Source organism: Vidua macroura, chromosome 2 (genome assembly GCF_024509145.1).
Source record: "Vidua macroura isolate BioBank_ID:100142 chromosome 2, ASM2450914v1, whole genome shotgun sequence".
Classification (NCBI taxonomy): domain Eukaryota; kingdom Metazoa; phylum Chordata; class Aves; order Passeriformes; family Viduidae; genus Vidua; species Vidua macroura.
This window is the reverse complement of record NC_071572.1, coordinates 76,946,448-76,962,886: the sequence shown is the minus strand read 5'-3', so window position 1 is coordinate 76,962,886 and position 16,439 is coordinate 76,946,448. Positions and strand designations below refer to the sequence as shown.

At 39.4% G+C, this 16,439-nt stretch overlaps 1 protein-coding gene across 1 annotated transcript in view; it reads left to right on the top strand.

Annotated features, from left to right (window-relative positions):
- Positions 1-16,439, top strand: part of TENM4 (teneurin transmembrane protein 4) — a 342,135-nt gene that overhangs the window by 140,234 nt on the left and 185,462 nt on the right. The window contains exon 4 of the mRNA XM_053969741.1: positions 1,432-1,667. Coding sequence (XP_053825716.1) covers positions 1,432-1,667 — 236 coding nt within the window. The remainder of the gene's footprint in view (positions 1-1,431; positions 1,668-16,439) is intronic.

Sequence of the window (16,439 nt, the reverse complement as noted above, 5' to 3'; positions counted from 1 at the left end):
TCTCTATCTAAATAAATACTTTTCGAAAACAGGATAGTATCTGATTTATTGTATTTTTTTTTTTTTATGTAGAGCATTAGTAGAAATAAAGAATCATTCTCTAATGCTCAGCGGTCATGCTTAGAGTACCAATATAGAGCCATGGCTGTATTATTAGAGACACCTATTTTGGATAATTATATGTTACATTTTCCTGCATGAATTGGTGGCTTTTCTTCCCTGTGGTGTTTCTGCATGTGAACTTTCCCCTGTGACTGCACAAGTAACTTCATGGAGAAAATAGAGTCACCTCTTCATCTGGTATTAACCACTGACTGACTCCCATGAATCCATGCTGGTTGCATTTACTCTGGCTGCAAATCTGGCCCCATAAGCCATGGCAGAATGTGCAAAAGGCGTTGGGGCTGTTTCTCAGTCCTCACAAGCTGCACTTTTGTTTTACAGAAGCATGGTGGTAGATTAGTCCACTCCATTTCCCAGGTTTCATTCCCAGAATTTGAATGCCTTTTACAGCATGATGTCCCACCAAAATCAGGTTTTTCATTTAATATTCCCATGGACAGAAGTTCCATTGGGACATTTCATTTCAGGAACTCATGGATTTCACTGTGTTCTTTTTGTGCTGACTTCCATGAGTGTCACCCAAGGTGCTCATGGGCTGGCTCTCAGGCTGCATTTGTCATAATGGGCAAAATATGGTGCCTCCCAATGCGTCACTGGACAGGAAATGCTGTTGCCTTTGACAGTAATTCACACTTTTTTAAAAGTAGCCTTCAATCCAAGGTGCTCTGGACTGCTTTTTGGAAGCAGGTACCTCTCCCCACTGGCAATACACAGGACTTTCATGCTTTCAGCCACACCTTTGTCTGACACTTAAATTTGCTGGATGGGGACAGTGTGAATATTCCCCTCTGTGACAATTTGGGTGCTATGGAATGGCTTAAGCTCTTTTTCCCCATCTCCATTCACCAATGCCACACAAAAAACGCTCTCATGCAGTGATCAATAAATTGATAAACGCCCTCCCTTCTTTAATCTGACCTCCGCTCCTCTTCAGCCTCCGTAGGGCATTTCTGTGGGAGTGCGAGCAGGCTCCCAGTTCTGCCCGTGCCACCAGTCTGTCGTAGCTGTGCTTGGGGTTTTCATCTCATTCTAACGCCAGCTCTTCCACAGAGGGGACTCCTGCCCTTGAAGAGTTCTCTGTGGCATTGTTGGCACTGTGATTTTTTGTTTGGTTTTGTTTTCTTTTACTCTGTATGACTTGCTTTTGATTTTTATTCTTCTCTTTTGTGCATGCCGTCCATGTCTGTAGCCAGCATTGTGTGGAGCTGCTTTCCTCGTCCTGGCAGCAGTTGCCATTCTCCCACCCCACACGTCCCTCAGCATCGATTTTTGTGAGGAGTCACTTGCTGTTGGTCTTTCTTCCCTCAGGCACTTCCTGTTCAAACCTGGAGGCACTTCTCCCCTTTTTTGTACAACGTCGCCAGGATATCCCCTGACATCCAGCACTGTGTACTCGCCTCCCCCTAGGCCCCTTCCCAGAAGTACCTTTTCTAGGCCTGCCTTTAACCTGAAGAAACCCTATAAGTACTGTAATTGGAAATGTGCTGCTCTGAGTGCCATTGTCATCTCAGTCACACTGGTGATCCTGCTGGCCTATTTCATAGGTAAGCTTGTTGCTGTTTGTTTTTCTTTCTTTTATTTCATTTCTCTGCAAACCCTCCTGTACTGCTAATGTTTGGGAAACAGAGGGTCAAGACTGGTAGGAAGTGATGGGGAAATAAGGCATCTGTTCACTTGTTTGTGTTGCAGTGTTGTGGTAGGGAGCGTAACACCTGTCATAAAGCCAGAAGGGCTTAGTAAAATATGAGTCATATTGAGGGAGTTGTACTCCCTTCAATATCATGGACTGTTTACATCCTGCAGAGGAGAGTGTACCTGGAGTGAGGCAAAGCTACCAGATTTTCTCTAAGCATCCCATTAAAAGAGGTGGTGAAGTCTGTGTCTTAGTCCCAGTGACATCCAGGTCCATCAATGTTGACTTTGATGGGATAGGATCAGAACCAAGATCCTGATACACAAAAATATGATTTCATTCTGTCATCTGGTGATACACCCATTTCAGTGACATTTAACTAATCATATTGGAGTTCATAGGGTGGCCAGGAGGATGGAGAAGGACTGGGTTGAGATTGGGGTTCATCAGGGCCTTTCTAGAGTAGCTGGTGCTGGTGAAATTTGCATCTTGGGTGGAAAAGCTGTGGATTTTTCTTTAACTGTGCTTGATCTGAATTTCTTTGTTTTATGTGGCCTGTCAGTGTTCATTGCAAAGAAGTATTCTTATTGTATGTTGCAAAAATAATTGAACTGCAAGAAGTGAAAATTGTATTTTTAAGCCTTAAAAGCTGGAATGCTACCATTACTTTTTCTTCAGTTCTGTTTGATATATGTGTTATAAATGTCTTTTAAAAGTCCATTCCTAGACTTCTATGTTAAACTGTCTGTGGTGCAAGCTCCAGTTGTCAGACACTTTTAGATGTGATCATGGGTAAAAAAGCCATGGCACAAATGAGTCTTTTTGATTTTGCTGTGACTTCCTGTATAATAATGATCTATAAAAGGTTGTGGTTAGAATTACAAATCTTAGTCTGGATTGAAAGATTTTGCTTTCATTTTACATGAATATGATTAGCACCACCACAAAGGATTGCTTTTACTGTGTTCCTTTTATATACACTCCTTTAATGACTGATACTTTTCCACTTCTGCCTTGCATCATACTCTGGTCACTTTTATGTCTCCTGTAAGAGGAACAGGAATGATTAATTAACCAGCATTAAATCAGCAGCAGTTTGATGAAATATGCAGTCAGTTTTCATCATTTGCTATGTACATTTGGAGTCACCTTTCTCATTTGTCTGGTATTCTGCTTATGTCCTGAACATGGTTCCTTTGGACATAATCTCAGTGCATCAGAGGGCAATCATTTCAGCTCAGCATAGCAGTGCCAGGAGGAGGAGGAGGTGTGTGCTGGTTGACAGATGGAGAGGAGTTTGGTTTGCTGCTCTCCAACTCAGAACCCTGTCTCAGAGTTCACAAAAGATCACACTCCTGCTTAAAACCACAGTTAATGTTGTTAAAAGGAAGGTCCATTGAGTGCCCTCCCATCCTTTTTATCCTCTCCATTCAGGTGAATTCGCTGGCATTTGCCAGACACCACGGATCACTGGCAAGGTGCCAGAAATGCTGAGCAGGTTGAACCACTGTAATTATGGGTCATAATTACTAATTTCTAAGGGAACTACCAATGATTAAAAATCAAATCTAATGGTTCAGTTCAGCATAAACATATTTAGCAAAGATTGTCTCTACCAGACCTAGTGTTCTGATCAACGAGAAAAAAGACAGATATTTAATTAGATTTTGATGAAAAATTGTGTTTAATATCAAGTATAATCAATTATTAATTACTTCAATGAGTGATTCTGGCGGGGTTTACTAATTAACTCATTTAAAAATTATGAATAACCTTTTCATTTGTAATTATTTTTTACATCCTGTCAAGTTGCAGATGAGAATTGTATCACCTAACCCAAAAGAAGAGAAATGAATGAGAGAGTCAAAATGTACTAAGTTAAACTGAGACATTTTGCATTTTGATATGAACTATGGAATTCTTAACAAGAACTTGTTTATTATTCCAAGTAACATGGTCTATTTGCAAACAAATTACTGGTTTTCCTCCAATTTTGGGCTTCTCCCCTCCTGCCCCCCATCCACATCTGCACAGTTTCATTTTCTTACAGATATCTTTTCTCATGTAAGCAGTACCTTGCTCTTTTCAATGCCATGGGGAAAATCTGAGTGGTAAGGTATAACTTAGTCATGAATAAAAGGTCTAATCTGTATAACAGTCTGTGAGTATTGGGAACTTGACTACTTTCCATCTGCTCTTGTTAGTTAAAACAACCATCTTTTAATGACCATTTTCATCCTCCAGGGCAAACTGAGGTCATTGAAAAGATTCCCATTTAAGTGAATGGGAAGAAGTGATTGGACTTCAGGTTGGGTCCCATTGCAACAGCTTGGCATTTAATCTGTTTTTTTTTTTACACTGGTAGGGTAATGGAAATACTTCAGAGTGGTATCTAGGCCTTCAGGATGTTCCTCACAGCATCAGGCATGTCACAGTTTTCTGTCATATTTCTTTAAATATTAAAAACTGCCCACTGCAGGCCTTACCTGTCTGTAGAAGTGTGGAGCTAAAGACATACCAAAGAGACTCTGCTATGGGCAGTACTTCCTGTGTGACAGACACTCAGGCACAGCTGTGGTGGGTGCCCATCTGAGCCAGGTAGAGCTGCATGGAAACAACAAGGCACTGGTCATTTCTGAAGTTTTTTGCTGAAGCCAGTTCCTTTTTGAAATTCACCTGGAGAACTTGCTAAATAATTTGTTTGAGGCTCAAAGGCAGAGTTTCTATTGTTTCGTGTAAGTCTTTATGGCATTTAGCAGTCTGAAGTTCATTTATCTTGCTGGGCTGTTTCAAAATGAGGAGAGGAGACATAAATAGGTGTCCATGGCAGCTGAATGGCTGCTGTCATGTGTCAACACTGTGATCAAGGTGAAGGTTTTACAGGGCTGAGTCACTGGTCTGGAGAGATAATGACAAACAAAATATAACAGAGTGTATTAAACCCCAGAAGCTATTTTTCATTTGAATTAACCAGCTTTTGATTGACTTGTTGCCCCTTTCCAAAGAGTCAGACACCACACTAAGGCAATGATGACAGTGCCCATCAGTGGTTTGCACATACACAGCTTATGCAAATCCCATGAGCTCCACAGAAGCTTGTTTCATGTGGTGAGAACACCAAGGAGAAAAGCAGGGGCACATCAGGGATGCAGCATTAAAGTGATGGAACCATTGAAATCAAAGGCCTATCTTTGAGCAGCTCAGAACTGCCCTGCAAATTTGCTATTTCAGGAGTTCCTGAAGAGAAATTACTTTAAAATTGAATTCCCAATTCTAGGAATGTCCATTCAATGGACAGCTAGACAAGAAAAATTTCATGGCTTTTGCTGGGATTTGGTGGGGTCTGTATAGCATTGTGTTCTGCCTTGGAGGGCTAATTTCTAGCAAGATTCTAATGGCAGAGAGAATCCCACAAAGTGTGTTGCTATGCTAATACTTTGCCAGCAGTTCCTGTACCTTATAGATGCCAGACCTGCTAGCAGAGCATTGTAAAGAGCCTCTGACATTGCTGTACTGCCTGGGAGGAAGTTTAGAAACAGAAAATACCTGTTTGATTGTCCAGATCTCCATGCCCGGCAGCTGTTTGGCTAGGTCTGTGGAACAGTTTCTGAATTAATTAGTGATGGAGAATAGTTTCTGCCTGTTTAAACAGAAGTTATTATTCTCTGCCTGATGTAGGTTCCAGACTAGATGGAAGTATTTGATGGTGTTAGGCACTTGCAATTTTCCTATACTTAAGCATGTGCTGCGGTTGCATGGCATGAACAGCAAGAAAGATGGGCATTTGATTTAGATTAAAGCTAGGGCTGGAAAATATATTATGAAGCCAAAACAGTCATTCCTTTTTATTGGAGTCAGAGCTCTCTACTTTTCAGCTCTGTATTCATTTGAAGTCTGTACAGATGCAGCTTCATTTGAAGAACAGTGTTGCTTGCTGCAGGCAAAATACTTTGACAGTAAAAGTGTGCTAGGACTATGATGTGTTTTATAAAGCATCTTTCTTTTTATTATCTAAGAATCACCCCAAAAGCTAACTTTAGCTCAGTTTGTCCATGGTTCTTTGATGCTATGGAGCAAACCCAATTTAAAGCGGCTCTCCAAAGCTCTTAGAAATCTAATTAGTTAGCAGTGGATGTATAGTGTACCGATTACCATGGTGTTTACATAGTAAGAGATCAATAGGAAAAGTTGCTAATGCTTGATTACTAAACTTGATCCATATATATTAATCCTACACTTATACCTTGATATTAAGGTTATAAATAAATATAAAGCAATTTATTACCCTGTCAACAGGCTACTTTCACTTTCTGCTTTAATATTTATTTTCTGATCCCAGATTAAGTTCTATTTTGCTACTGTTGACATTTGTTCTTTTGATTTACAACGATTGTAAATCAAAATTTTTGAATGTTTTCTATTTCCATCTTGTCTTTGATAAAAGGCAGAAATGGGAGCTAAACAATCTGTTCTAGCAAAACCTTTATGTTTTGAAGTCAATCTGTTACCTCAAACAGAGCTTTGAGGTCCTTTCTTGGTTCTTTCACATCTTCACATAATCACTGTGGTCTGTTCGCTCAGTAACTGCAAACTCATTTACTTAATTTTACTGTTAATCAATAAAAGTGTTAGATCCGGTCTAAAAGGTGCTTTATAATAATCAACCAGTGATATATTTTGTGTATTTTAAATGTTTGTGAAACATTCCAGGACGCTGGTTGAGAGAGGGCCATCATGGTGAGCCAGCACCACCATTTTTTTCCTTTATAGAACTTGAATATGTGGGGGGTTGTTTTTTTCTATTAAAGCTGGCTCTTATTGTACCAAATGCAGACAAACATTGGTGAAGCAAGAGGGTTAGTGCCTCCCTCACTAAGCAGGACAGTTTAGATGACATCTAGCTCTTTCTTTCATACCCCTAACATTTAGGAAATGTGGGCCTTACTCTTCTCATGCACATGCTTCTCTTAAACTGCAGCAACGCCATTTCCTTCAGCACTGGTTCAAATGCAGTCAGAGTCAGTGGCATTGGGCCCAGTGTCTGCAGCAGGAGCTGGAAAAATCTGCATATATTTTTACAAATTGCTGGTTCTGGAAATTGATCTGACTGAAGATAAAATATAAGTCATGACAGATGTTAACCCTTCAATCCAGTTTTGAATGATCTTTTTTGTTGTTGTGCCCCAAATTTTCTCAGAAAGGCTAAGGCATGAAAATAGTCTCAACCTCATGGAGAAATGCCATCAACTTGAGCTTCTGTCTGACTACTCAAAAATGCATGGAGTTGCAGAAATCTTTTTGCATTTTTTGTTCTGTAGCAGAGAGATGGGAAGGTCACAGGACTCTGTGTTCACCTCAGTCACACTTCACTGTGTTAGAGAACCAGAGAGGGCAGCTGCTGTGGGTAAAGTTTACAAGAGGCTGGTGAGTAGCAGTGAGCTCAGGAAAGCTGCCTCAGGGAATCTGGCAAAATAACCTTTCCCTGGCCAGATCCACAATAGTGGATTCAAATGGTAGTGACTCAAATTCTTCAGCTCCACCTCTTTACTAGCCCCACCTCCCTCTCAACATGATGCACACATGGAGATTAATTATCAGGGAAATGAGAAAGACACAAAATTAAATCAATGTCCTTAAATTAAAAGACAGTAGATTTAGATAGACACTGGAAAGAAATTTTTTGCTGTGAGAGTGGTGAGGCACTGGCACAGGTTGCCAGAGATGTGGCTGCCCCATCCCTGGAAGAGGTCAAGGCCAAGTTGGATGGGGCTTTGAGCAACCCGTTCTAGTGGAAGCTGTCCCTGCCTATGGCAGGGTGGTTGGAACTAGATGCTTTTTTTTTTTTTAAGGTCCCTTCCAACCCAAAGCATTCTAGGATTCTGTGTTAATTAAAACTACAGTGGGTTACATTCAGTCTTACATTTGTGCCTGTTTTGTTGTCTTTTGCTGCAGCTTTAAGTACATAGTGGTATGAATTATAATGTAGATCTTTTATTTTCTATCACCTGCAAAGTCATCAAGAGCTCTTTGTATTATTAGGTGATTGTGTGCATCTTTTTTTTTTTTTTTTTTTTTTTTACTTTGAATTTTCCAGTGTATGTTTGGATAGCAGCCACTCTTAGCTTTATAATTTAGAGTGAAGGAAGTACAAATGATTTATCCACTATTGTGCTTTAAAATAAAGGTGATAAAGGTACAAGATGCCCCTTTAAATTTATTCTTGTGAAGATCAATTCATTCAGATGGGTGTTAAAAATCTTGCCATGGAAACTCCATTAAAGAACATTCACTGTTTCAATCTAAATAAGATTTGTAACCTGAACTTAAAAGTGTTGTGATTAGAGAAATGATGGATACGCTTTTGAAAGAATTACAGAATCACTTAGGCTGTAAAAGACCTCTGAGATCATGATGTCCAACCTTCAATGGAACATGACAATGTCAAATAAACTACAGCAAAAAGTGCCATGTCAAGTTGTTTCTTGAGCACATCCAGGCATGGTGACTCCACCACCTCTGTGGGCAGTCCATTCCAATGCTTAACAACCCTTTCCATGAAGAAATTTTTCTATTGTCCAACCTGCACCTCCTCTGGCACAGCTTGAGGCTATGTCCTCTTGTCATGTCACTTGTTGCCTGTAAAGAAGCTGGCCCCCACCTGGCTGCAAGCTCCTTTCAGGTGGCTGTAAAGAGCAATAAGGCCCCCATCTGAGTCTCCTTTTCTCCAGGATAAACACCCCAGCTCCCTCAGCCACTCTTCATAGGACTTATTCTCTAGACCCTTCACAAGCTTCCTTTCCCTTTCTGGACTCAAAGGAGAGACATTTCTGCAAGAAAATATTACTGAAAAAGTAGTGCAGAAGATAGTCCAGACCTGCTTATTTTGTTAGACTTGCCCAGTCTGTGGAAACTGGGAAGTACTAAAATGTAGGTATTCCATGTGATGACAGTATGTTCTGAACTTGGCAGCAAAATTTCTGCTTTGCAAAGTGGTTAGTACTTCTTCAGAGTCTACAGTGATAAGTATACTGGGCAAGTTTATATCTTCTCTCAACTCATTCAGTGTTTATTGGAGTCAGGAAGAAGCCTAAGGATTCCCATAATTTTAATTTAAAACTGTTTTCTCAATATTCAATATGTTAAAATCCATAAATAACACATTGTGCAGGCTGACTTCTTTGCACATTGAAGCCCAGCAAACACCAGCTACTTACTCTTCCCATTTTACATAGGTAAGTCACATACCTCCTTAACTGGCTTTTTCCCAACTTATATGTGTAAGCATCCTATTAGGTCTTTCTGGGCCATAAAAGCTACATTAGGATATTCTTGTACAGCACCTTCTTGTGCTTACTCCTTAAGTCACTTGCTCTCTCTGCTTTCCAGTTGCCAGTGTCCCATCTCATTGACACAGTTTGCAGTCCATTATCCAAAGTGTATAGGCTGACCATTGACACTTTTTCTTTGAATCATTCACATTTAGTTACTGCCCTGCTCTTCTGTTTTTCTGTTCTGCCCTCATAATTGTATTTTTCACTTGAAGTATTTGAGTCAGCTATATGTTTAGTGATCCGTGATTTTATATGTACTTACATAACACTGATGCAAATGTTGAATAATTTCAGACCAACTATCAGTTATTCAACTTCACAAGAAATTGTAACGTGATGGTTATTCACCAGCAATGATAGTTTTAATGTCTTTCAGTTAGTTTTTAAATATATGTATACATGTCTTTATACCCTTCAAAAACGCTTGTTTGTTTAATCACATGAAATTAAATCAAATGCCTTACTGAACTGTAAGCTTGTCAAAGAATGAGTAACTGTTTCTTAAGATATGTTTTTTAGAAAAGCAATATGGTTGGCCTGAGATACCATACATTCACTTTCTTTATTCTCTATCAGTTCAATTCTGTGCTTTCTGTTATTTTGTCTGTAACAGATATCAGACTACCCAAGTCAAGTGACTTGCATCCTGTCCTTTTCCCTTCTTAAATATTTATAGAGCATTAATCCTGTTCTAATTTCTTGGTAGCTGGTTCAGTATTAATTAGTGAGTGAGATTCTTCCTTCTTCTTTACTGGGTGCAAGTTAATGGGCCTGCAGATTTAAAAATGTTTGTCCTTAAATAGATGTACTTCAGTATAATTCTTGGTTATTAATGGACCGGGAAAAAAACTTATTTCCTGTGAAATGATTGCATTATTGTAGTTATTTTCAAAAGCTAGAACAAAAATTCTTACCGAAACTTCAGTCTTTACTACAACATTATTAGCAATTTCCCTATCCCCAGCAATATTGCTGCCCATTTTGCTAGGTTTCAGTACACTTAAAAAAAGCTCTATTGTTCTGTGGGTTTTTTCAAGACATGTATTTTTTTCTTGATGTCCTCAGCTTCTTTTTGTCTCTCTCCATGGCTTTAGATTTATATAGCTCTGTTTCCCTATTGTTCTGGCTTTTATATATTACTTTTTTTTATTTCCGCTTATTGTTTTATTTTGACACTGACTGAAGAGGTTCTTTTGTCCAAGTCTGATCCTCTTTCATCATTGTGGGATCACTGGAAGAGTGACTTCCATTCAGAAGTAGACCACCACTATAACTGATTATTTAACCAGTTGAAAGTGGGTTGTGGCAGTGCATCCAGAGGGCTCCATCTGATCTGGGTGTCTACATCAGTGTGCCATGAAACCACGCATTAGTTGGCCCTTTAGATGTCTGATCCTTCTGTAAAATTAAGAATCTCTAATACAAGGAGAGATTAATGTAATTCCATCTGGTTTTATTAAATGGTCAGATATGGGCTCTCAACCCATAAGCTTTTATCAGTTGCTTTTAGTGAGGCTTTATAGTTGCTCTAAGCCCCCAGAAAAGAAAATAACAGCAGGCTGACTCCAGAAGTGCTGGCCTTGTCTTTATGACCATGGCACAGATGTGCTGCTGTAATCTTTATTTCATGACTTAGATTGACCTTTGCACGCAGATGCTGAAAAAATCAGGTTTATGGATCTTTATATGTCCTGTGGAAGGAGTTCTTCTTGAGTCCGTGTTTTTATTTCATACTAATTAGTGTGAAATAATGCAATTTGTTTGCAGTTAAGTGGAGACAGAAAGAATTGTTTCCTGTAATGGGCTTTTTTTCAATGTTCAAACGTTTTTGTGGGTAACTAGTCATAGAGTAATATCAATTAGGGATGTCACTGGCAGTGAAAAATGCTCCTTGGTTATAGGTTAGTGTTTATCTCCCATTGTTTTCTAGCATAAATTAAAACATGGCTTCAAAGCCTGCTTTGCAGCTAGGTCATACATTTCTATTGAATGTGTGCAGCGATGTATACTCTGAGGTTTTTACCTGTAGTTAAAGTTGAGCTATGTAGCAGATAGACATCTTTATAGGGTGAGGTGTTGTTGTTAAGTATACTGCTCAGGTAACATCCTGATGACCAGTAAAATAATGAACAGAAGTCCAATCCACTCTTTTCCTCTTTGTCAAGATTTCAAACCACTTTTTATGCTGAAACTTAAAAGCTCTGAAAGGACCACTTACATACTTCCCTTTGAGATAGTAGGCTCTGGTGCTGTATAGATAGAGGTTGTTGAATCTCTGTGTTTCAGTGCTAGTCTATAAACTCTCCCATCATCTCCAGCTTTTCCTATCTTCCTCTCCATTTGATTTTATCATACATTAGCTTCCAAGTATGTCCTTACTGCACTCAGAAGCTCTTGCCTAGACAGATGATGAGAACAGGATATGTTGGCTGTTTTCAGATATGGTAGCATGTGAAACAGCAGCAGCATCTCACCTTGCTCGCCCAGTACATCTGCAGCATCACTTCATTATGCAAAGAGACTCTTTAAAAAGCAAAGGCAACCAGGCAGTTGTCAGAAATTATGGTTATGCTTACCCTAAGTATTTCAAAAGAATATCTAATTGGAGTATCAATGGAGAGAATCCCTTTCAATTATGGCAGAAATTATAATGAAATCAAGCATCAAAACAGTTTCCTGAGGCTTTTGGTTTAAAAAAAACCAAAATCCTTCAATCTAAGTATAATGATGTTCTAAACAGCATTAATCTTGATGGTTAGTAACTATTTATTTATTTTAGTATACCTTCCCCAGTCAGACTAGGCTACTCCAGGTTGTGGAACATGTACGTGGGACCGTTCTAGGTGCCCAGCTGGTCCAGAAGGGATACATTTCTCTACTGTTAAACTCTTATGGGTATTCAGACCCAAACTATCTGTTCAGAATCATCTCTGGTCTTTGCTAGCTGAGCAGTGTGCAGGAGTTTGGAAGGTGTTGGCTGACCAGAACCAGTCCCATGGGTAGTGTTCTTTCCAACAGATAAATGTTACAGACTATCAAGTTACCCTGCTTAGTACTGTTTAATTCAGTACTATCAACTTAGTCTTTGGGGATGCAGGGGCAAAGCAGTGTGCTGTGTCCCCAAGCAAGTGCTTTGTAACATTTGTATTTAATGATAAAGCCAAATTATCATGCCCTTAGTTGTCACAAGGGAGTGTTTGGGCATCTTGCTACAAGAAAGACATTGAGGTGCTGGATGGAGCATGTCCAGAGATGGGCAAAAGAGGTGGGGAAAGGCTGGAGCACAAGTCCGATGAGAAGCAGCTGAGGGAGCTGGGGTTGTTTAGCCTGAAGAAAATGAGGCTCAGGTGAACCTTATATCTCTCTACAACTCCCTGAAAGGAGATTGTAGCGAGGTGAGGGTCAGCCTCTTCTCCCAGGCAGCCAGTGACAGGACCAGGGGAAATGTGTGTAAGTTACACCAGGGGAGGTTTAGATTGGGTATTAACAAAGGTTTCTTCACTGGAAGGGTTGTCAAGCAGTGGCACAGGCTGCCTATGGTGAAATCACTGTGCTTGTAAGTGTTCAAAAGGCACATGAATGTGGCAGATAGAGACATGGTTTAATGGTGAATATGTCAGTGCTGGGTTAGTGGTTGGACTTAATGATCTTAGAGGTCTTTTCCAACTTTAATGATTCTGTGATTCTATAGCCTAAAGAGATGTGAGAATAGGCATCTGGATGCACCAGGTGACATGGCACTCATTTAGGCAAAATTCTGCTATTGGATCTACTGTTGTTCTCTATTTATATTGCAGAAGTACTGAAGTAATGGAGAATTGTGACACCTCCTTTTTTATTAGGTAGAACAAGCAATGGTGTGTACTTTATCACACCTCTGATCCACCCCGAGCTGGCTGCCACAAAACTAGAACATCTGAGTTCACACATGCTCAGTAGGGACCTAGTTAGAGTGCAGTAGCAAAATTGTCTGTGCCGAATGTTCCTTCCCTTTCCAACCCCCTCCTACTGCTACCAAGCAGACTGCACATATGGCATCCCTAGAAAGCAATTGAACGTGCTACAATGCTGGAGTTGCCAGGGTTGAGTGGTAATTTCTCTACAATTGTTCTGCTCAGCATTGGGCCAGTGGAAAAAAATAGCCTGTGATGAGGGAATTAAAGGCTATTACAGAGTACATATGCATACAGGGGCTGATGTAAAATCACAAAAGTAATCTTAATTCTGTTCTTTGCTCATTTTTGAGTGCTTGACCTGGCAAACTTCAGGTTTTTTTTTAGCAACTGCATTTTTTTAGATAAAATTAAATACAAAGATGGCTGTGGGTCTTTCTAGACCACTGTGGGTTGCACTTGCTAGTACTTGCCTTATTCTATGTGCTGGATTTAGTTCTATGTCCAAGGGAACAACTCATCAGGTTGTGTTAAGTTTTGTTATAGAGAGAGCTTTTTACACTGATCTGAACCATTCATTTTGATTTATAGCACCTGAAAGTATTGTGCTGGATTTTGCTCATGGTCTCTGGACAAAAACAAAAATTATTGTGCTGTTAATTGTGCTGTGTCACCTACTTTATCAGCTTTCTCAGACTGTGCATTTGTATCCATTTTGCCAAGCTTTTGTACAGGAAAAAAAGGGATTTTTTTCCCACTCCAAAGAGTGTTTGTTTTTCTAGTATATGTAAAGAAAAACTAGAAAAGAAATTAAAATATTCCTAGCCTGCTTTAAACATACCTGTGCTTTTGTCATCCAAAGCAGCTAAAACAACAAAATACTCCTGGTACAGTAAAAATTTCTTCATCTCTTCCAGCAGGCTCAAGGCTGATAGGATTCTGCTTTAGAGCTCAGTTTTGACAATGCTGATGAACACTCTGGCCCAGATCTACAAAATGTGCAAATTTGTTCTGAACTTCAAACACCTCCAGCATAACCTTAAAGTCACTAGATTTACTTAGGCTAAGTAAAGCTCAAGTTAAACCTGTGCTTTGGACATCAAGGGATTCTGAGATTGTCATTTTGTTAATTTTTCTTGTATCAACTAGCACAGCCCTACTGGGGCTCTGGTGCTTTTAGAATGTGCATAGTGATTAATAACACTAATGCAGTTTTCAGCTGATTTTAGGATTAAAACACAGGCAGTGGTCTCAAGGACATTTACTTGTCTTACTATAATAAAATCATGTTTGTGTTCAGTAGGACAGATGAGCAGGCAGCCATCTGAGAGATCAGCTCACACATCAAATTCTACAGCAATATTTAGATCTTCATGCTTAAACTGGGATTTTTGATTTAAACTCTGATCCCACCTCTGTTGTGCTGGGGTTTTAGAAGAGGGATATATTTTATGACTTCTGCCCAGCAAACTGTTTTTAAGACTTCAGACAAGTTATTGTATTATTTTTGGAAGGTAAGTTTTTTGAAAGTTCTCTAGTTGAGATAACAGGGAAGGAAGCATGTGAGAGCTTGTGGATTTACCTGTGTAAATTACACCATTTTTAATTAGTGCCTTACAGTTTATATGTGTGTAATGAAAGGGCATTTGTAAAATTATACTGTCCACAACAGGCTAGCCCAGAATTTTAGTAAATGCTAAACAGGATGAGAGGCCCTCTGGTAGAGCTGCCTGTTCTCATTTCTCTAATTGAAGTGAGTACCCCAATGGGAAAACCATTATTTCTAATATTATATACACAAATTAAAACTCCATTTAGAGGTATAGTGGGACCATCTTATAATTGACTTTGATCTTGAAGAAATATCTCCATAACATTTATTTTAATACGGTCTCTGCCAGAAAGGATACCTAGAAGGCAAAATATTATTTTACTGAGAAAGGCCTGAACATGTGTAACACCAATTTTACCAGAGCTTTGAGGGCTGAGATAAGTTTCTTTGTTGCAGTAGGCTGCCTAATAGCAGCCAAATGCTGCTGAGGTCCATCTTTCCACTTCCTATTCTATTTGAAATTAGTGTAAATGGTAAAGGAAATTACCAAAGGTATTTAGGCAGTCAGCTCCTCAGATAAACCATGACACTTTTATGTCTATTTTTTCTATAAGTTAACACTTAAAAAAATCCTTCTTTAAAAAAAGCATAAAAACATTTAAATATACCCATTTAAAACTGCATTTTCCCTTTCCTGCAAGAAATTACAAGCTACTGTAGCACTGGAGGGGCCAATGATCATCTATTAATGTTTTGAATGGACAGGCAATCATTCAAAAGACTTTGATCCTCAGGGGCAATTAGGAAGACATTGAATAGGGAGTGCTGACTCTTTGCATTGAACAAACATTGAGTTTAACTGCTTCATTTTAAAACATGCCTTTCTAGTCACTTCCTTGAAGGTTTCAAAGAAATGTGATGCTTCAGCTGGAAACCTTTCTTCTTCCTTATTAAGACCAATTGGGAACTAAATTAAAATATAAAGTGTTCTCCTAAGAAGAAGCTAATACTATTTGGTAGACCATCTGCTTCTATTGTGGAAATCATGGATACAGCTCTTCTTCAATCAGAAGGGGTCAAAGAATAACTAGTTAGTGTCAAATCAAAGCAAGTAAATGCATTTGTGGCAGGATTTCAGGTGATTAGCACAATGCTTTGTTTTCTCAAAAGGTACTTCCCACCTTGCTGGCAAATTTTTAAAAGGTAGGAAGCTCTCTATCATTTGTATTCCTCCTTTGCATGTGGTGATTCTGATTGAGGGAAGGAGAAGACGTGAATTATCTCCAAAAGAACCACTTTTGGTACTTGCATAGTTTAAATGTGAAGCAATAGTCAGGCAGCAAGGAGCAAGGTAGGATCCCAGGAATTGCTAGATGTATCCCATAGCATATGTCAGTACTGAGCTGGCTATGAAAGCACCTACATCACATTTTAGGACGTTTGAGGTCCTAAAAAAGTCCCACAAACAAACACAACACAGATATCTTTCTGTTTTATCAGCAAAATTCTTCCTCCCTTAACCCTGAGATGGGTGGATGCAGATTGTCCAATATTTAGATGAAGCAATTGCATCCCAACCCAACAAAGCGTCTTCAACCCCAAACTGTGAAGGAGGCTTGAAAACCCTTTTTTTCTCATTGAAGGTGGATCATTGAACAGTTAGGAGGGGAGGCAAATGGGGAATTTACAATAGTGAGCATTACCCTAAATGTCCCTCCTGGTGCTTTTTTTATTTTTCTTAACTATTGTCTTGTGTCAAATAAATCAACAGACAGGAAGCAGAGCCATGGGACCGCCCAGCTGCAGGCTTAGAGTCTTGACTTAAGCAACATGTAATCAAGCTGCCTTTTGGGCTCCGTTCCTTTGTGACCTGTTAATTTTACATTTCTAGCTGCACAGCAGCTCTA